Source organism: Pseudocercospora fijiensis (assembly GCF_000340215.1).
Source record: "Pseudocercospora fijiensis CIRAD86 unplaced genomic scaffold MYCFIscaffold_7, whole genome shotgun sequence".
Taxonomy (NCBI): Eukaryota; Fungi; Ascomycota; class Dothideomycetes; order Mycosphaerellales; family Mycosphaerellaceae; genus Pseudocercospora; species Pseudocercospora fijiensis.
In genome coordinates, this window is record NW_006921538.1 from 2,617,380 (window position 1) to 2,638,360 (window position 20,981).

General features: G+C 46.3%; 3 protein-coding genes across 3 annotated transcripts; all 3 read left to right on the forward strand.

The window, feature by feature from the left end:
* Positions 1-13,661: 13,661 nt before the first annotated feature.
* Positions 13,662-15,228, forward strand: MYCFIDRAFT_156106 (uncharacterized protein; the record flags this gene model as incomplete). Its single annotated transcript, XM_007931119.1, has 1 exon — positions 13,662-15,228. The coding sequence occupies exon 1, from the start codon at positions 13,675-13,677 to the stop codon at positions 15,226-15,228; it is 1,554 nt and encodes a 517-aa protein (XP_007929310.1). The 5' UTR covers positions 13,662-13,674.
* A 2,881-nt stretch (positions 15,229-18,109) lies between these two features.
* Positions 18,110-19,538, forward strand: MYCFIDRAFT_212038 (uncharacterized protein). The gene is made up of 2 exons (XM_007931120.1): positions 18,110-18,347; positions 18,420-19,538. Exons 1-2 carry the CDS (start codon positions 18,244-18,246, stop codon positions 19,408-19,410), a joined length of 1,095 nt encoding a protein of 364 aa, XP_007929311.1. The 5' UTR covers positions 18,110-18,243; the 3' UTR covers positions 19,411-19,538.
* A 131-nt stretch (positions 19,539-19,669) lies between these two features.
* On the forward strand, positions 19,670-20,763 carry MYCFIDRAFT_78089 (uncharacterized protein; the record flags this gene model as incomplete). Its single annotated transcript, XM_007930744.1, has 2 exons — positions 19,670-20,223; positions 20,285-20,763. Coding segments are annotated over 2 exons (1,033 nt in total), but the record flags the coding sequence as incomplete, so codon positions are not given.
* Positions 20,764-20,981: the final 218 nt, after the last annotated feature.

A 20,981-nucleotide genomic window follows, 5' to 3' on the forward strand; every position in this document is an offset into this window, starting at 1 on the left:
TGTATATGTGCTTTTAATTAGTTAGTACCCTTAGCTGATTGTCTATAGATTTAAGGTTATATAAGTACCTTTATATAACTACGTAGCCTAAGTAGGATTCGAAAATTCTATAAGTACTAAGGACTAAAAATGCCGGCTACGCTGCCGGCTACACTACTAAGTCTTACAAAGGGCTTGCTTGAAGCTACGTATACATTCGTACACTTCTTAAAAACCGATAAATTATATAGTTCGAACTAGCTACTTATATAGTTGCTTAGCAAACCAACCCAAACCAAACTAGAGTTTCGGCTTAGCAAACTAAACCAAACCAACCCGAACTACTACAGGGTCTACCTATAACCTAAGCGATCTAGTCGTAGACTATAACAAGGTTAACCTTAGTATTGTCCTATCTAGGTATGTCTTTAAGTACGTCGTATAGAGTGCTAATTGCGTTAGAATAGAAACCGTACTTTACTAGTACGTAGAATAGCGGCGCTACTACCTAGACGTAGTCTCCGCTATATAGCGCTCCTATCTCCTAGTAATTAGTTATACCGATATTTAGTCGTAATAGCGTTCGAATAGCGTAATAGATGTCGTAGTTCCGTATATATATAGGGATATCGTCTAGGTCGTAGAAAAGCTTCGTATACTAGGGGTTAGGGAGCGTAACGACTGCGCCTTTATCGCTAGCGTCGGATACGTCGGGCGACTAGTCGAGGAACTAGCAAAATTCTAGTATACTAAAGAAACGGGCCTACTCGGAGCGGTCGTCCTTATCGTATCTACGAAGGCTCGCATTTTCCTAGAGTATAATCTTAATACGTCGTAATAAGTTGCAGTCCGTTACGCTAGGCTCCGGGTCGAGTAGTAGCAAGGCGAAGTCCGTAGCTTCTATATAGTCCTACGCGCAAATGCGCGTAATAAAGGCGCGATAGGAGCCGTACTTATATAGGAAAAAATCTACGATTATAATTAGGTAGATCTTAGTAGCGCGTCCGCGAAGGAGAACTCGTAGGATTAGCGTATTATAGATTCGCGTCTAGATCTTAGCGCTTATAAACTCGCCGACGTAGTCGCGTAGCGGCTAGTCTAGTTCGCGGTATACTAGTACTAGTACCCGATCTGCTAGGATACCGTAATTAAGTCTCTACGCTACTTCTATCGGCGTAGTAGCGTAGTCGTCGTATAGCTCGAATTTAGGCTCTTAGGAGGCAAAGAATAGTAGGGACTTATAGCGGCGTTCCTTTAGCTAGGTCTAGCTAGGGTCGGAAAATTCGTCTTAGTAGTATACGTATAAGGCGATAGGCGGTAGGCCGTAGTCGTTATTCTAAGGGCAGTAGCGTACTATTGCGGTAATATCGCCGGGCGTACCGGCGTCGCTCGATATAATAGGGTTGCCGACGGGGTAGCGGTATATTACTAGAGGGCGTACATAGTCGTAGGTTCGCTAGAGTAGGGGGAGGTTAATGTCGTATTAAGTTTAATATATACGTAGCAGCTAAAAATTTTTAGGGCGTTACTAGAGCGTTCTGCTTTATTATAACGCAAACTTTACCTTTACCTCGCCTACGCTACGCCGTTTATATATATAGTACGGCCCGTCGGATTGGAGTAATAATAGGGGAAAGATAATAAAGTAAACTATTTGCGTTTTAAAAATAAAGTAAAGTAAGGTACGATTTAAAATAAAGTAAAGTAGGGTACGATTTAATTATAGACAATAATGCTATAACGTAGCGTACTACGATAGAGATGCCTATCGTTACGTATAGTGCTGCTTAGTTAACCTTCTATATAGCCGTTCTTTAGGAGTTACGCAAGCTAGGCCTCCGAGAAGGCCGAGCCTATAGTTCTCCTACTATTAACTGCGGCGCGCTTAGGGACGGCGCTGTTAGTGCCTACTATTATAGCGCTTACTAACGTACCGCTTGCTAACGTAACGCTTACTATCGTACTTGTTATAGATAGAGGCGATCGTATTCCTAGACAAGTTCCGCTAAGTCGCGGAGGTTATCGATATCGTACTAAACGTTATACGCGTAACTGTAGCTACGCTACTTAACTAGATACTATATCTTGCCTCTAGAGACTCTACGTCCGAGGAGCTTTTCAATCTCGTAATATAGCGCTTTTAGGTATAGATAGTCGTTATCGAAGGGTGCTTTATCTACTAGGCCCGGCTCTAGTATCTCTCGGTCGTATAGGTTACGGCCCTTAGGGTATAGTTCTAGCTACGAAACTAAGATTATAGGGTAGATACGTATTACTAGGGAGAGATCGAGCTCGTACGCGAGGTTGCTAACTAGGCGTAGCACCTTAAATAGTCTAGTACACTATACGGAGAGCTTGCGATTAGGGTTCCCTAGTAGGCGGTATCCCTTATATAGCTTAAGCAGTACCTTCTAGCCCGTTTTAAAGGAAATAGGGCGATACTTGCGGTCGTATCGGTCCTTTATTATTACTACCGCCTACGCGAGAGAGTCCGTAGCCTAATCGCGTACCTCCTATCTTAATACTAAGTAGTCCTTAGTAGGGAGCTCGGTAAGGGGGTTTAGCGCGTCTAAGTTAGTCTTAAATCCTTAAATTAGAATATTAGGTACCTCTCTAGTTAAGGCGTTTCTAGCGTTATTAAGCTCGGTCTAGATATATAGAAGTGCGTCCGTTTAATTAGCGTCCGGATAATTAGAAGTAAAGAATCGTAGTGCGATTTCTACGGTCTAATTAGTTCGCTTAGACTAGCCGTCCGACTAAGGGTAGTACGCCGTCGTTACGAAGAACCTCGTACCTAACTTCTTAAAGGCTGCTTTTATAAAGTTACTAAGCTAAATAGGGTCCCGGTCGCCGATTATAATAGCCGGAAGGTTGCGCTCTATTTCGATATATCCTTAGATCTAATCGCTGCCGTACTGCTACGCCGTCTACATTAATTTGTACTTGCGTAGTATAACGCGCTTAGAGTACTTGCACGTCTTAGTAAGGAAACTATTATAGCTATCCTTATCGGGTAGCAGGCCGTAAACCTAGTCTGTAGTAATAGCGTACTATAGAATAGGCTAATATTTAATCGGCTGCAATTTACTATATAGAGGATAGCGGAGCGTCTAGTTTAGGATACATTCGAAGTAATAAGCGATATGCTTAGAGACCTCGCGTCCGAGCCGGCGTATGTGGAAACTAGCGTATAGGCGAGCGTAAGTGCGGTAATACCCTACGTAGTAATAGTAATTATAGGCTATTTAGAAGACTTCCTTATATAGGGAGCGGGGGATGTATAGCCTCTCTCTGCCGTCGGTATTGTCCTTAAAATAGATAAGGTCGTTATGCAAGAAAAAACAAGGTCCTAATAGGCTCGACTCGGCCTCGCCTATAATATTAGCTTCCTTATAATTAGGGTTATCGTTAGCGTCTAAGGTCCTCTTAGCGGCGGCTTATAGGCGGCGTTCTTCTATAGCGTTTAGCTAAGCTAGGATTACGGACTAATAGGGTTTCTTAGTATATCCCGCCTTTAAGTCGTCCTTAAATTTAGTAGCGAGTTCTACGAGTATAGAGTAGAAAACTATAGGCTCGTTAGAGGTATACGTTCTGCTAGAGTGTTTATCGACTAGCGTAGCGTAAAAGCAGATCGCGCCTTTACTCTCGTATAGGTATACGTAGTACGCGTCGACTATATTATTTATAGGGGCTAGATCGTCGTATGCGAGAGGATCTAACGTATCGTACGCTTAATCTACTACCCGATCGAGGTTTGTTACGAGCCTGCTTAATGCGTCCGATATACTATAAAGGCGTCCTAGGCGGTAGTAGACCTTAAGCTCGGGGTACTAGGAGAGGTACTAGCTAGCTCGTACTAGGCGGAGATTAAGCTTGTCCGTAGATATAGTTATCGCGAGACTCGCTGCCGTAGTAATGCCTAGGGCCGCTATATAGTCGGAAAAAACATGCACTAGCTTACGTACCGCTTATAGGATTATTCGTACTTTACGAGCCGTCTAGACTAGTTCGCTAACCTCGAGTTTAGTAGCTAGGTACCGCTTTTCTACGTCCGTAAGGGCTTTGCTAAGGTATATAATAACTTGTATCTAATCTGCTAGGAAGCGTGCGGCCTTGCCGTTCTCGATAGTCGGCTCTAGGTCTCCTTTAACGTAGTATACTACTACCGCGAACCCTTCTACGTAGATATCTAGGTCGATATATATAGGGCGATTAGGGTCGGCGTAATAGGAGAACTTAATATCGCGGTACATCTATCTTAGAATGTTAAAGGCTTTATATTCTATCTCTAGCGATTTATCCGAGTCGAAGGCTAGAGTCCTAGCCGCGTAGCGTTTACGCTTATTGCCTTTGTTAGCTAGGCTAAAGCGCAAGAGCTCCTTCTTGCGATTCTCGAATAGCATCGTAATCGTAGAGTAGTATAGAATATACTAGCGTTGCTATCTAGTAAGTCCTAAGTAAAATTCGATATCCTTTAGCGTAGTAGGGAATTTCAAGTCTAGAATAGCCTAGACCTTCTCCTCGTAAGTAGTATATCCTAGCCTTAACACTCGTTAGCCTAAAAGCTTCGTAGATAGATAAGCGAGGAACGACTTATACGGTGCGATACTAATGTTCTTGCCTACTAGGCACTCGAAAACGGCGTCTAGATACTATAGGTACTCTTCGAAGGTATAGGAGTAGATAACAATATTGTCGATATAAGTATAGTAGTAGGATTTATATCGCTTAAGGATCTTGTTAAGCTAGCGCTAGATATATTATACGCTGTTCGAGAAACCTATAATAGCTATATATATCTGTTCCTAGCCGCGGTAGCTATTAATCGCGAATTTGCTATAGTCCTTTTTAGCTACTACCTATTAATAGAAAAACGCGACGGCGTCTACTATTATAATATACGAGGAACCGCGTAGCGCCTTAATTATATCCTCCTATCTAGGGAGTAGGTAAGAGTCCTTAACCGTAATCTTGTTTAGGCCTCGGATGTCTACGACTATACGGCCTTTACGGACTAGCTTGCCGTCTACTATCGTTGTTTTCTAAACTATAAAGACTAGGAACCTGAATTAAGTAGGCTTAGTAGTAAAGGACATCTTTCCTTATACGTATAGCGGGTCGAACGTCCTATTTACGACCTCCTTATCTAGGGCGTAGAGTAGATACGCTACTATAGGGAGCTTGTTATTCTCGTAGCCTAGTTTTAGCGTAACTTCTAAGTAGTTAGACTTAGGAATGTCTACCGTAGTACCCTTGTCCTTCTATAGGTCCTCGTACTTCTTTACTACGGCCTCGATAAGTTATACCTACTCTTCGGTGCCGTAGGCCGTTACGCTATTAAAAAGCTAGGTCTCCTTTATAGGGTTCGGTAGGTCCGGTAGCGGAAGGCCGGCTACGCTGTAATCCTTAGGCGCGATATAGTAGCAGCCGTAGTAGTTACACTCGCATATATACCCTATCTTTGTATATCGCAGTAGAGTCTATAGCTAATCCGTATCGTTACGGACCTATACAAAATTTATAGCGGCGTCTATAACTACGGCGTAGATAGTTAGGGCCTTATTCTTAAGCTCCTAGTTTTGCGGGTAGAAGGCTACGTCTCGATCTATAGGAAGGTCTATTCTAAACTAGATAGGTACCGAAGTTACCGTCTACGGTACTAGAACGACGTTCTTATCGCTAGAGTGTACTACTATACGGAACTTAACCTAGTCCTTACGGCCTACTAGTAAGGGAATCTTCGCTTTCTTATAGGAACTAATCGTTGCGGTACGATATAGTATATCGATCTTAATACCCTCTAGGCCGATAATGTCTATCGCTATAAGGAACTTAGCTCTAAGCTCCTTAACGATATATACCTTATAACGTATATAGGCGATAACCTTAGAGCCCTTAACGATTCCTAGTACCTAAAAATCGAGATCTACGTACTTACTAATGTCCGTCGAACCTACGCCCTTAACCTTTAATAGAGCTACTAAGCGCTTGCGCTCGATATCCGGGCGTATCTAGCGTAGGAAGGCCTTATCGATAAGTAATACTATCGCGCCTATGTCTAGGCAGACCGCGTATTCGGTACCGTCCTTCTATAAGCGTACTACTATACGTAGATAGTAATAGCCCCGAAACGCGTATCTACCCTTAACCTTTAGTAATATAGCGGACTTAATAAGTCTAGCGTCCTCTTCGACGCTATCCTTCTTAGGTATTAGCTCCGTAGCGTACTTAGTACGCCTATAGTTCTATAAGAGATTGTTGCTATCGAACTTAGAGCTATAGTTTAAACATAAGAATTTTAAAGGTCGTGTCGTAGCAAAAGGTTCTATCGCTAGGGAAAGGTGCTTACCGATATATAGGGAAAAGGGCGATAGTAGCGGAACTTCGCTATAGTATACTAATACGGAGTCCTATAAAGAGGCGTTATCGTCTACGTCGTCTAATCTATAGTAGATGTCTACCTAGTCGTTAAAATATGCTAGTATAGAGTACGGGCTTACTAGCCTCGCTAAGTAGCGTAAGCTTAATCGTAGGCGTAAGAGTAAACTCGGGTATAGGATAGAGGTAGGATCTTCGTCCTAAGGCTCTAGTACCTACTTATTAGCGTAATAGTTACGCGGGGCCTTATTACCTTAGTAGCCGCGTTCTTACTAACCCTAGGTATCGTATACGTCGTTTTGCGCACCCCTATCTTATCGTTGTCTACGATTAGCATTCTTACTACTACGTACTTTGTAGCCCCGATTATTATTGCATAGCTCTACCCGATTATTACGGTTAGAAACGTACTCTTTTTAGCGTCCCTCTCTCGCTAGGGCTTGCCTATCGTTTCCTTAATCTTAGCGCTAATACTAGTTTTAATTAGTATAGCTACTATTTCTAGGGCGCTTATTACTATAGCCGCCGGCGTAACTGCGACCTAAATTGTCGCGATATCCGCGTACTACTATAGCGTACCGATCGTTAAATCTACCGGCGTAACCGCGACCTAAAGTATCGCGATACGCGCCCGAAGAATCGGCGTACTAGTCGCTATTGCGAGCGTTTCGGTATTGTAACTTACCGTTATACCTGTTATAGCCGCGTACTATACCGTAGCCGTTAGACTGTATATACCTACGGTACTATACTTTATACTTGTCTTCTACGGCTCGCGTAAAGGTATAGATCGTATTACTTAGTAAAGGCTTGTCGAGCTTGTCTTATAGGCGGGGTTCGAATCGTAACTATGCCTAGCAGAGAAGAGCGTACGGTCTATTAGGGTCTATCTCGAGACCTACCTCGCGTACGTAGCGGATACAGTTTATAATAAACTACTAGGGTGCCCTATAGTTGCGTATATCCTATACTATATAAGATTCGGCGTGCAGCTTGTCCTAGGCCTCGACAATAGATCTGCTAAACTTGTCCCTTAGGGCTTTATACTAGCGCTCGATACCCTCTCTACCGCGAATCGTATTACGATTATTGCTTATAAGCTCGTAAATAAACTATTATTATACGGCCCTACGGAGGCACTTCGTAAGCTAAGTACGTACTATGCGGGCGTAATTAACCGCCGCGTAATTACAAGCTGCGTCTAAGAATAGGTATACTAAGGTAAATATAACCTTATTGCCGTACGTATAGATGTCCTAGCTATCTAAGTCCGCGTATAGGGCGTCTAGGTAGAAGTACCCGATATCTATTAGGTTAAACCTCTCTAAGCGCTAAGAACGCTACGGGCTATAATAGGGTAAGCGGCTAAACTAAAAGTTATCGATATAGTGCGGGTTAAAGTTATAACCTCGGGGGCTATAGTTCCCGCCTTAGGTACTAGAATTACCTAGGCTTAGGCTTAGAGGCCCTCCGCTAGCCGCACCGCCTTAACTATAGCGGCGCTATCTAGCCTCGGCGTTACGTTAGACGTTACGGCGTAACTAATGCGGCTAGGCCTTAACTAGGTAAGGTAGTAGGGCTAATAGGACTTATTCCTACGGGACCTGTTTATTTAAACCTATACGCGCGAGGCGTTTAGCTCTCCCGGTATCGAGCCTGTCTTATACTAAGCTTAAAGGGATGCTCTAGCGTAACTAGTCGATCTCGTCCCTAATTTTATCCCTAAGTTACTATATTTAGATAACTTGTTAATTTAATAGTTGTCTAAATAGCTAGCGTATCTTATTATATAGGACGGCTAGGTTAGCGGCGTTTAGGATTTCGCCGTTAGCGTCTTTAGCGGCCGCGTTAGCGCTAGCGGCGTTCTAGTTCTCGCGTACTAGGACTTCGCGTAGCGCGCTCTCTCGCGGGCGTTAGGGCTAGGGATTGTCGTAAGCTAGCTGCTTACCGTTGCGCTAGTTCTAGGAGGATAGTCCTATAGCTGCGTTACGTGCTTGCTAGCGGTCCGCGACTAGACGCCTAGCTTCCGTACCTAGGAAAGCGTTAACCGATCGGCGGCGCTATGTCTACTATCGAGGAGATAGATCCCGCTCGATACTAGGTTCTATATATGCTAAGTCCGTGCGCTAGAATTCTAGGTCTATATTTTAGGACATATCGGCTATATCTTTAGTAGAAGCGGGTAGGATTAACGGCTCTTATTATCGGGGTCCTTGCTACTATATCTCGGGACCTCGATACTAGAGCTTAGGACCTAATAGAGAGGACTCTTAGTAAGGCTTAGTACCTAAAGAAAGGGACTCTAGACTACTCGGGGCCGGAAGCTCCCGGTCTTCCGGCTTGGGGCTCTATTGCTCTATATCCTCCTATTTAGGCTTAGGACCTTGTTACTTAGGACCTTACTACTTAGGGTCGATAGAAACCGGTAAAGACAAATTAGGACTACTCGGGACTAACAGCTCTAAGGCACTAAGTTCTCGTAGGCCTAGGGGAAATACAATCGGTAAGGACCTATAACGTATATACGTAACTCGTCGTATACTAGCTACTAAAATAGTCCGACGGCGACGTAGCTATAGGCTAGTATCCGGACTTAGACTTGTAGGCACTACTATGTCTAGTAACGGCGGTACTAGTTCTAGAGTAGGAGCCGCTAAGTCGTTAGGCTCTATCGAGTCTAAAATAGCAAGTTCGTTACGGAGTACGATTAGCGTCTTCGCTACTATTATAACTAAAGAGCGGTTAACTACCTAATCCTAGAGGAAACCGAGGGTAGTACTACCTCTAGCGTCCGAGAGTTTCCGCAGTATATATTCTTCTAGGGGCTAATAATAAGTAGTAATTGTCGTAACGACTACTTTTAACGGGTCTCTCTACTTCTAGTATACTAACTTAGCGTAACCGGCGTTAGCTAAGAATTCCTTAAAGCAAAAGGCGATATTTAATAAGTAGGCGTCTAAATCGGGGCGTATAGAAGCTAGTGTATTTATAGAGTAAGCGTAGGCTCGATAATCTTATAAGTATAGGATAAGTATAGAGTTAAGGAACTAGACTAGAGTCGGGAAACTGTTAGGGTGCTTATAGGCTCTTGCCTCGACCGGTGCCCGCTTCGGTAGGTACTAGTATAGAGTAAACAAACCTAGATAAGGAAGGCGGGCCGCCTAGTCTAGCGATTAGAGGGCTATAGGGCGCCGTCGATTAGAGGGCTGTCGGTATATAGCTATATATATAGAAGATAATATACGGAATTTAGAGAACTGTCGTAATCGTATCTATATCGAGCGTAGGTAGTTGTTATAGTTAGGTAGGTAGGTCGGTGCCGCTAGCACGGGACCTCGCGGTCGCGTTAAGCGGCAGTAGTAGGGTTTTTTAGTTTTTTAAGGTACCCGTTCGTCTAGTACTCGGGTACTATTTAAACAGATCTAGATCTAACTAAAGCGAAGCTACTAATTGTTATACGAGGGACGATTAGTAGTTAGGCAATAGTATTGTAAGATATAAGTATCTACGTGCTATAGAAAGTATATACCGGGCTCGGCTAGCGTACCGTCCCTACTATAATAGCTACCGGTAAGGAGGTCGTTTAAGGGGCGAGCGATACGGGAGTAGTTCTATACAAATCGTCGGTAGAAGTTCGCGAATCCTAGGAATACCTAAACATCTCGATAGCACTATAGCGTAGGCTATTCGGCGATACTCCTAACGCGTTCCGGGTCTATTTCGATACCGTTAGTAGTAATTACGAACTCTAGGAAATTAGTCCTATTTTTATAAAACTCGTATTTAGAAGCTTTAGTATATAGCTTCTACTCTCGCAGCCGTTATAGGACCTAGCGTATATGTTCTCGGTATTCTTCTTCTGTTTCGGAAAAGATAAGAATATTATCGAGGTAGATAACGTATATATAGTCTAGCAATCTAGCTAGGGCTCGATTAATATATAACTAGAAGGTCGCCGGCGCGTTCGCAAGTCTAAATAGTATAACTAGATATTCGAAGAGACTATAACGAGTCTTAAATACGGTCTTCTATTCGTTACTCTTACGAATACAGAGTCGATAGTAGGCATCTTTTAGGTCTAATTTGCTAAAGATCTTTGCCTATCTAAGTCGGTCTACTATCTCGCTAATAAGTAGTAGTAGATAGCAGTTCTTAATAGTAACTCGATTAAGTCCGCGGTAATCGACGTAGAGTCGTATACTACCGTCCTTCTTAGGGACGAAGAGGATTAGTACGCCGCTAGGCGACTTGCTAGGCCGGATCTATCCCTTCTTTAAGGCGTTATCGATATATTCTCGTAGGATCTTTAATTCTTCCTAAGAGAGGTTATAGATAGGTATCTACGGAGGCGACTTGCCTTCTTCGAGCTCGATAGTATAGTCGTACTCTATATATTAAGGTAGGACACCGGCTAGATCTACGTTAAAAACGTCCTCGTACTTATAGTACTATAGAGGGACTCTATTAGCGTATATTACTAAGGTAACGAGATCGGTATAGACTTGCTTAGGAAGCTAATATAGTTCCGGCGTACTTTCGTAAGTATTTCGAAGTCGATCCTATATTGTAACCGTAGCTAGCTACTACTAGTCGGGTTTTCTCTTATCTAGGTTAATAGTTATCGGGTTACGATTACCGCCTCCTTGCCTATTCGATATTATAATAGCGTCTTCGAGGGCGAAGGATCCTATAGGTTTAGCTATAGCGGCGATGTCCTTACGAAGAGGTACTAGAGCGGGCTCGAAACTATCGAGATCTAGCGTTTCTATAGACATAGTATATATACTATTTTCTAGAGAGAGACAGCTAGTGCCGTTAATAATAGACGCGAGTACGGCTAATACCGTAGATCTAGCTTTGGTGTTCTTATCTTCTAGATCCTATATAAAGCGTACTTTACGAAAGTTAATTAGAGGTAATATAGCCGAGAGCTAGTCCTATCTAAGGACTATATTATAGCCCTAGAAGGCTGCTACCTAGAAGATTTAATCGACTTTTCTTAGCTTAGATTCGCTGTCTTTAATAGTAACGGCGATCCGGTAAGCTTTAAAAAGCGTTATCTTATTATCGTCGAGAAAACGAGCGTTTAGGGTTAGTAGGTTAAGAGGTTAGAGATCTAATACTCGAGAATAGTAGGCGGAGATAAGGTTTAGCTACGCTCTATAGTCGATTAGGGCCTAAAGCGGCCGCGAAGAGCCGTCGACGCTAATCTCTACGTAAATGCGTCTCTCTCGTCCTTTTGTCTTTAGCCTTAGCTATAGGTTAGATAGATTAGTAACGAGAACATTATTTAGGTTGCTACCTTCTATAGCTAGAGCGGCTATTTTTCCGAACCCTTCTTATCGGAAATAGAGGCTTCTTTCTCCCGCTTCTAGTACTTACGGCTACTCTAGCTAGAGGCTTCGGTCGGCTTCTTATCCTTCTACTAACGGTTCTTCCGGGCCTTAGAATCGTTTCGACGCTCTTTCGATACCTTATCGGCGTCGTTTCGGTCGTAATTCTTAGCCGTCGAGGGCTTCGTTATAGTACTACTAGTCTAAGTTTTAACGAGGTAGAGGCGATTAGCCTCTACCTCGAGCTTATCTAGGTTCTAGTATTAGGATAGGAAGTCTAACTCTACTATCTTGTTAGTAATATAGTCGGGCAACTTAGCGAAGTATAAGCTAATAGTTCTAGTATTAGAATAATTAATATCGTAGAACGCGCGCAATCTGTCTTCTTAGACTTTTATATATCGAAAGAACTCGCCGATAGACTAGCCTTACTTAAATAAGGCGTTATAGTACGCCTTCGCAAGCTCGCTACGCCTAGTAGATACTAGTTTAATAGTTTCTTCGATAAGATCCCTTAGCTCCCTCTACGTTAGCGATTCGGTATCTATTCGGCGGCTAACTATATTCGCTAGCAACTTTTCTTCGATACCTTAGATAGCCTAGCGGGTTCGGCGATCGCTATCTTATAGCGTATCTGCTATTCTCTACTAGTTGTTAATGTTTAAATACTAGATATTATAGTCTTCCTAGCGCTTAGTCTTTAGAGTAGGAGGTTTTAGGCGTAGGAGATCCTAGAGGGGATTATAGGCCTACTTCGGTAGCGCTTCGTCGCCTTCCTAGTTCTCTAACGAGAACGAGTTAGTACGCTTACGTTTCCCGTATCTTTGTTCGAAGATATTAACTAGGGCTTAGGACCTTTTAAGGTATTTCTCGAAGTCCTCGTTACCGAGCGTAGTTATATCTAGAGCGTTAAGCCTATTAATCTCTTCCTAAAGCTTTGCCTTCTAATCGACTAGAGGAGCTAGCCCTAGAGCCGGTTCTCCTTAGGTTGTCTTAGTTATAACTAGGGACGTTTAGGTACCGAAATCGGTATATAGTACTACTAGTATATCTTCGAAATAGTCTTTTTCTACGTCTTTTTCCTCTAAGGTCCTACTAACCTATAAGTACTAGAGAGTAGAGGATATTCTCGAAAAGGGATATTATTCTAATAGTATTTCGGTAGTTTGCTATATTCCTAGCGCCGTAGTTCCGTTAGTAGATATAGTATTACCCGAGATCGTCTAGCTTATACTACGAGAGTATAAGCGTAAGGATATACTTAATAAGAGTTAGGCGTTTCTCCTAGTTCTCCTACTCTACGGCATTCGCTAAGATTAGCTAAGGTCCTATAGGGTACCGTACTAACGATAGACTAGATATAAAAGGGCCTCGAGTCTATACTACTATTCCCTTAGAAAGATAAGAGGTATTATACTATAAGAGGAGTAAATAAATAGGTATATAGATATAACGTAGTAGTTAGATTTCTCTATATAATAATACCTAAAGAACTCGAAAAGGAAGGGGGTAAATAAAGAGTTTTCTTAGTGCGCTAAGCCCTACGAATCGGGTATAAGGCGCTATCGAGAAGGTTACGAATTAGGGTTCCCTAATAAGAGGCACGTAGAAGCGTAGTTTCAAACTAGCTAAGACGCCTGTCTCTCTACGGATTAGGCTATATACGAGCTAGCGGCAATCTACAACCTTGTTAACCGAGACAGACACCTTGTAGACCCACTGGGCTTTCACTAGTATAGTGGCTATTCGGTCCATTCAGTGGCTATATACCCCCTGCAATACCCATCAGATCTGGAAGCCTACTGTACTTGATCCCTGATGATGCACGGCTGCAGGAGGAAGGATTGTGAGCAAGACCATTGAGCCATTGAGCTGCGAGTGTGAGGCACAAGCTAGAAGGAGTCCTAGTCCTGCCTCTGCGCTGGCACACAGGCTACGACTCGGACTAGTTCTAGACCAGGCCTCGAGAATGCCTGCACCAAGAATGAGCGCAACGCATAGCAACGCCGCCGGCTCCAATGGCCTGCACGTGAATGGCGGTGCGAACGGCACGAGTGATGGACAGCATGGGCAGTCACGCTCTCCGACCAGAGATTCGCATTGCCAGACTACCTCCGACGACCTTCCCTCTCTCAAAGTAAATGGACATAAACGGATAATAATGCATCAGCGAAAAGAGTCCAATCCCCTCGCACCGCCCTTCATAGTCTCCGCTCCCGGAAAGACGATCGTCTACGGCGAACATGCCGTCGTGCACGGGAAAGCAGCCATTGCGGCAGCCATCTCGCTGCGTTCATACCTCCTCTGCACAACCCTTTCCAAGTCGCAAAGAACGATATCGCTGAGGTTCACCGATATTGGATTGGACCATACATGGAACATCAAGGCGCTGCCATGGAAAGAATTCGCGCCGAGAAAGAAGAAATACTACGATTTGGTCACGACATTGGATAAAGAGCTGGTGGAAGCGATGAAACCGCATATCGATCCTGTGAGTGCCCATGTGGCATCAGACAAGAGAAAGGTACACCATGCCGCAGCAAGCGCATTTCTATATCTGTTCATGTCGCTGGGATCGGAGCACTCGCCCGGCTGTATATACGCCCTGCGATCGACAATCCCCATCGGAGCAGGGCTGGGAAGTAGTGCGAGCGTGAGTGTTTGCATTGCAGCAGCACTTCTGATCCAATGTCGAGCACTGTCAGGACCTCATCCAGACCAGCAGAGTGAAGAGGCGGAAAAGCAACTCGAGCGCATAAACAGGTGGGCTTTCGTGGGCGAAATGCTCATACACGGAAACCCCAGCGGCGTCGATAACACAGTCGCAACAAATGGCCATGCAGTCCTCTTTCAGCGAAAAGACTACACCAAACCTCCTTCCGTCTCCGTCATGCGACACTTCCCCGAACTTCCTCTTCTCCTCATCGACACCTGCCAGCCAAAATCGACTGCTGTCGAAGTCGCCAAGGTGCAGCAGCTCAAGTCGTTACATCCAATGGTGGTCGACAACACCCTCGCCGCCATCGACGCCATCACACGATCCGTATACGAGCGCATCACAAGCGCCGACTTCGACCCCCACGCGAAGGAAAGCATTGCGCACCTGGGTGAACTCATGAGCATAAACCACGGCTTACTCATCAGTCTCGGCGTCTCACATCCCCGTCTCGAAAGATTACGATATCTCGTCGACCAAGCAGGCGTCGGCTGGACAAAGCTGACCGGAGCCGGCGGCGGTGGATGTGCCATCACATTGCTCAAGCCACCTGAGGAAAAGGCTGCGAACGGCGACTTGAATGGCGAGGCTGCGACCACGCTCACTCCAATGGAGGAGCTCGACGCTGCATTACAGGCGGAAGGTTTCATCAAGTATACCACCACTCTGGGTGGTGATGGCGTGGGCGTGCTGTACCCTGCCATCATCAACGATGCTGAGATCGATCAAGATATGTTTTTGACGGCGAATGGGAGGGAGGAGTTAGGGGAGTTGGTGGATCCTGAGAATGATCGGGACGCTTGGAAGTATTGGAGGCCTTGATGAGGGGGTAGCATCGTCAAAGGCAGTATGTGAATTTTTTCTGGTGAGCGTATGTTTGCGAGGCGTTTTGAGTTGAGTGCCGGAATGGAAGGTAAAGGGAAAGGCAGAGGGAAAAATGTGTGTTACTGATGATCGGTATTGAGGAACGAGAACGAGAAAGCTACATGACTTGGAAGACTTTAGTGGTTTCTTTTTTTTTTCGCTAATGTGATATGTGAGGAGCGTATTGATCATAGGGGCCTGGACGAGTAGTGAAGTGAAGGATCTCTCAATTTGGGAACTTGGGGGGTTGGGTGAAAGTCCTTGCAAGAGAGGTGGATAGAATAATTGAGCTCGAGCTAGTTGGTTGGTTGGTTGGAGGGATGAGCGCTGGTGCCTGGCTGCAGAGAAGGATGGAACTTTTTTTTTTTCTTTTTTTTTGGAAGGAAAAGCTGTGAATGTGAATATGAGGTATGACGTGCAAAATTTTTTTCTCTGAGGGCTATGATATATGCTCGATTTCATGCCACGGGAGAATGGATGCAACTACTGTGAGTGTCTGTCTGCAGGTCTGCCATGCTCGAATACATTCACTGGCTCTTCTGAGGCCCATTCGTTATCCTGTGCTGGAATCTACACGATGGGGTCGTTGTTATGGCATCATATGATGTGATGGGCGAAAGGGGTGGTTTATGCTGTCCAGTCTTCATTGCTCTCGACTGCTGCCATCGCCTGCTGATGCTTGCTTGCTCTTTCTCGGGGGAGATTCGTTCGGTGTTCATTCGTGCAGCGGCGGAGGGATGGGTCTATGGGATGCTTTGTTGGAGGTGTAGTTGGTCAGAATGATCGAGCAATGAGAGGGAGAGAATGAGTGAGGGGCTCGGCTCTGGTTGTGCTCCCAGCCAACGCCAAGCCCCGAGCGTCAACTCCGTTCTTTCGCTCCACCCTACCTCAGTCCTCATAAACGCATCACGATTTTACCGACGCGGAGATCACAGGTGAATATCGCACATCACCTCCTACATGGACGCGACTTGGTGCAATCGGATGACCAAAGCGGCCCCGACCACGTCAAAGATCACGGAGGACCGTCGAACCCGATCAGCCGTCAGAGCTATCCAAGATTGCTACCGATCTGTAGGCAAGTGTCATGGCCACGGAACCGCGGACCAGAGAGAACCAGTCTGTCGATCGGCTCCGACGTAGTCTCTGGTAAATGTGTGCTCGGAGCACCATGATCAAGGACCAGGCTTCAGCGACGGACTCTGCTGAAGGACTGACGAGGCGTGAAAGATAGGCCAATACCTACGACACGGGGAGAGTGTTCATTATCGCGAGCATGCCACCGGGCCGGGAGGCAAGCGTGATTGGTAACACGGCCCACGCTGGCGCTGGAGAGATCATGCCTGACTATCACTGAGAATGCGTTGCGTTTTCTCGGGAGACCACAGCATGCGCTTTCCCAGAGACCTGACCTTACCTCCTCGGTGCTCATCTTTCAAGAGTCCACTGACCAAAGACTATGATGGTGTCGATAACCCTACAGTCCGGACACTCGACCATCCTCTGTATAGCTTCGCTGCTTTGCTGCGTCTCTGCTTCAGCTGCACGGGCTAGAGCGGAGACGGTAGGGGTGCGAGACGGGTCACGGTATCTCTCTCGAAAGGGTGACTGATGAGCTTGCCGTCGATGACGGAAGAAAGGCGGAACTCTGTTCATGAGCGGAACGACGGCGGCCTGTGGGGTTCGAGCTCGTTGTGGAGGTCTCGACGACCAGTCCTGGCCACGAAACAATCGCTGGCGGGAGCTTCATCGCCCACATCTACTTCTCACTTCCCACAGCTAGGCGATCTCAATGCCCACGTCAAGCTTCTCTTGATCGTTCCTCGTGGTACTTTGAGCATCGGCGGATTCGTGCCTAAGATTGCACCCACACACTTGAAAAACATACTGCGAGCGAAGTTCGCTACTCCAATAGCAGTCTGCTATTCCTGATGAAGAGCTGGTATGTGAAGCTCAAATACCGGGACGACTCGCGATTGGCAGTTCCGATTCATCTCGTGTATCTACGGGACGACAGGAAACTCGTGAACGGAAGAGGGGTTGACAAGTGTGTCTACGAACCCATCGCCATCCACAACGTGAGACTGCAACAGGCGATTGATCAATGTTCAGGTCATATCGGACAATCTTCACTCAGTGAAGTGACGTCGGAATTGCTTCCCGACCTTTGAACGGGATTGCCTCTGAAGTCCCCGCCATATCAGGAAAGAAAAAGACAGCTTCGCAAGAGTGCCCAGTCATCACACTGCACGTCTCTTTTGGTAGGCATGCATCGTGTTCCCAACTGCATAGCTATGGGGTAATTCAATCCAGCAATCGGGACACTATGGGGTAATGACAATCTAACAAACAAGCGCACTGCGTAACTTATAGGGTAATACAATCCTGGATAGCTACGGCATACCGGAACACGAAATCTGGCCGGAACTTTGCCAAAGTTTTGTCAGCTCGGTTTTTTGTTCCTGACTAGGGTCATGCATCCATCCCACTTCACCACAACGAACACTCGGAGTCCAAAGCTTTTTGCACATGCATTGGTACGCTGTCGTCAGCGATTCTTATCTTTGACTGCTGTTGACAGGGATTGCGCTTATCGCGGGCATTGGTAGCGGGAACTAGGAACGAAAATATCTCGAAACCTGACGAATGTACCACTGGCTGGCGGAGTCATTCCATTACACAATCACAAGTACGAGGATGGTTGGTATGGATATCGCCTAAGGTTCCATCACTGTTACAAGACTAGGGCGTGTCGGAACGCTTAGGCGGTTCGAATCGACTGGGCTTGAAGATAAGTATCTGCTCCTTCACCTTTCATCGTCCCACATCTGGGGATCGTGTTTCATACCATCGCACACCTTCCAACACACATCTCGTATACCTTCCAACATACATCTCGTATACCTTCCAACATACAGCATCGTCTTGTGTAATATCATCTATCGTTCCACGTTCCACAAAAAACACAACACAATGGCAGTCGGAGCAAAGACCTCTCACCGCACCCGCTATGAAAAGAAACCATGGCGGAAAACTCCCCTCGTAGAATCCACCAAACTCTCCGAAGCAGCAGGATGGTAAGAAAGCACCCCCCACCCTTTCCCTTCTTTCCCCCCAAAACGCACCCCCCGATCTCTAAATTGAAGAAGCAGAATCTTTCTCAAACTCGAAAACCTCCAACCCTCGGGCTCCTTCAAATCCCGCGGCTTGGGAAACCTCGTCCTCAAAACTTTCTACTCCTCCCCAGAACCCCACAAACTCCACATCTTCTCCTCCTCCGGCGGAAACGCAGGCTTGGGAGCCGTCTATGCGGCAAACTTCGTCGGTCGCCCTTCAACCGTCTGTGTGCCCATGTCGACGAAACCCCACATGATCGAAAAAATCAAAGCCGCAGGCGCCACGGAAGTGATCCAACACGGCCCGACATTACACGCCGCGGACGTGTATTTGAAAGAAGTCGTCATGCCGGCGGCGCGGATGAGGGGAGAGGTGCCGTTGTACGTCAACCCTTTCGATCATCCGGATATTTGGCAGGGACATTCGAGTCTTGTGGATGAAGTTTCTGAGCAGATGGCGGAGATTGGGGAGCAGGAGGAGGGGCCGGAATTGATGGTTTGTAGTGTGGGCGGGGGAGGGCTGTTTAATGGGATTATGGAAGGGATTGAACGGCAGATAGGGAAAGGTGAGGGGAGGGGATGGGAGGCGACGCAGGTTCTTTGTGTCGAGACGGAAGGGGCGGATTCTTTGGCGCAGAGCTTGGCCAGCGGGGAGAATACGACGCTGAAGGGCATTACGAGTATTGCGACGAGTCTCGGGGTTGTGAGGGTTAGTGATCGGACGTTTGAGCTTGTGAGGGAGGGGAGGGAGACGGGGAAGGTGAAGAATGTTGTGTTGTCGGATGCCGAGGCTGCGATGGGGTGTTGGAGGTTGGCGGAGGATGAGAGGATTCTGGTGGAGGCTGCTTGTGGGGTGAATGTTGCGTTGTGTTATGGGAATCGGTTGAAGAAGGCGTTGGGTCGGCCGGTTAGGCCGGATGAGAAGGTTGTGCTTGTGATTTGTGGGGGGTCGAATGTTTCTACGAGTATTGTGGAGGGTTGGAAGGAGGAGTATGCTGGGGTGTTGGAGACGACGATCTACTGACTCCGTGCCTTTTGGATGCGGGTTTCGATTGTGTTGAGGTTGACAGTTCTTGCTCATAGATCATATCATCTATTCGAGCTTGTTGTTTGCTATATATGTGCCTGCTGTGGCTGATTTGTCGACGACTCATATCTTGCACACAAGTTTTCACATCTCATCCCTCATGCAATACCCTCCAGCAGTACAGGCTATCCTCGAAACTCTAGCATTGTGGACATCTTCCAGCAACAAGCGGCAACCTGTCCTGAACATGTTGCAGTCGAGCTGCAGACGGAGAGTCCATACCGAGCCTTGCGCAAGAAGATGTTCTGTTCGTGCCGCTGAGCCATGCTCTGCAGCCGCGTACGAGAGCCACAGCACTTCCAAGCAGCACAGTTCGTCCGCACGCCGACACGCTGGCATGCATCTTCTTCACATCTGGATCTACCGGGATGCCGAAAGGTGTGCAGATCGAGCACCGCGGTATAGTACGACTTGCGACGCAGTTTGAATGTCCTGGGCGCACGGCACATCTCACAAGTCTCGCCTTCGATGTATCGCTGTGGGAGGTGACAGGGGCGCTGCTGACTGGTGGCTCGGTCGTCTGTATTGATCAGCCAACCGTCCTGGATCCTGAATGTCTTCGTCGGGTGCTTCAGACTCACCATATCCAGACAGTGATGTTGACGCCCGCATTGCTGAAGCAATGCTTACATTACATGCCAGCTGCCATGGACGGCCTGGAGCGAGTCTATATCACCGGCGACCGTCTCGATGCAGTGGATGCTGTCAAACTGAAGGCTGTGTCCTCTGCCAGGGCGTTTAATGCCTACGGTGAGTCGTGGCACAATGAATGTCTTGTTTTGGTATGAGCGATTGTTGCTGACCTATACAGGCCCGACTGAGAATTCGATCGAGAGCACAGTATATGAGCTCCAAGCGAACGAAGACTATGCCAATGGCGTGCCGATCGGCATGCCTGTCAACCATTCGGGCGCCTGTGTTGTTGACCAGCAGCTGAGGGTTGTTCCCAAAGGTATACTGGGAGAGCTGGTCTTGACCGGTGATGGACTCGCTCGTGGCTACACCGACCCCACGCAAGACGAGGGCCGCTTCGTTCGTCTCACTGTTGGCTCTCGCCAAGTTAGAGCCTATCGAACCGGCGATGCCGCACGAGCTCGACCTAGCGATGGGATGCTCGAGTGCTTCGGCCGCCTCGACAGGCAAATCAAGATCCGAGGACATCGCATTGAGCTTCCCGAAGTCGAGCTAACGATTCTCGAGCACAAGATGGTCGACGACGCAGCCGTTGTGACTGTCCAACGATCTCGTGGTGGAGAAGTGCAGCCATACTTGTTGATTATTGACTACTGATAATCACTAGTCACTGTAATCACATGTGACTACGATTATGATTATTGAATGAGTGACTAGTGATTATAATCAGCAATTAGTCGGCTGTTTCTAGGCAATACTAGGGTGTATGTTACACCTATAGCAGGTATTAAATTTGTACTGTTTCCTCCTATTTCTATAGACAATAATATACCTAAAATAGGGCACTTCTATCGAGAGGTAAGTAAGTAGAATAT

What these genes read in the sequence shown, in the direction of transcription:
- MYCFIDRAFT_212038 (XM_007931120.1), top strand. Translation starts at nt 18,244, where the DNA reads ATGGCAGTCGGAGCAAAGACCTCTCACCGCACCCGCTATGAAAAGAAA. An exon ending in CTCTCCGAAGCAGCAGGATG is followed by an intron (nt 18,348 to 18,419) that starts GTAAGAAAGCAC and finishes AAATTGAAGAAG; the next exon opens with CAGAATCTTTCTCAAACTCG.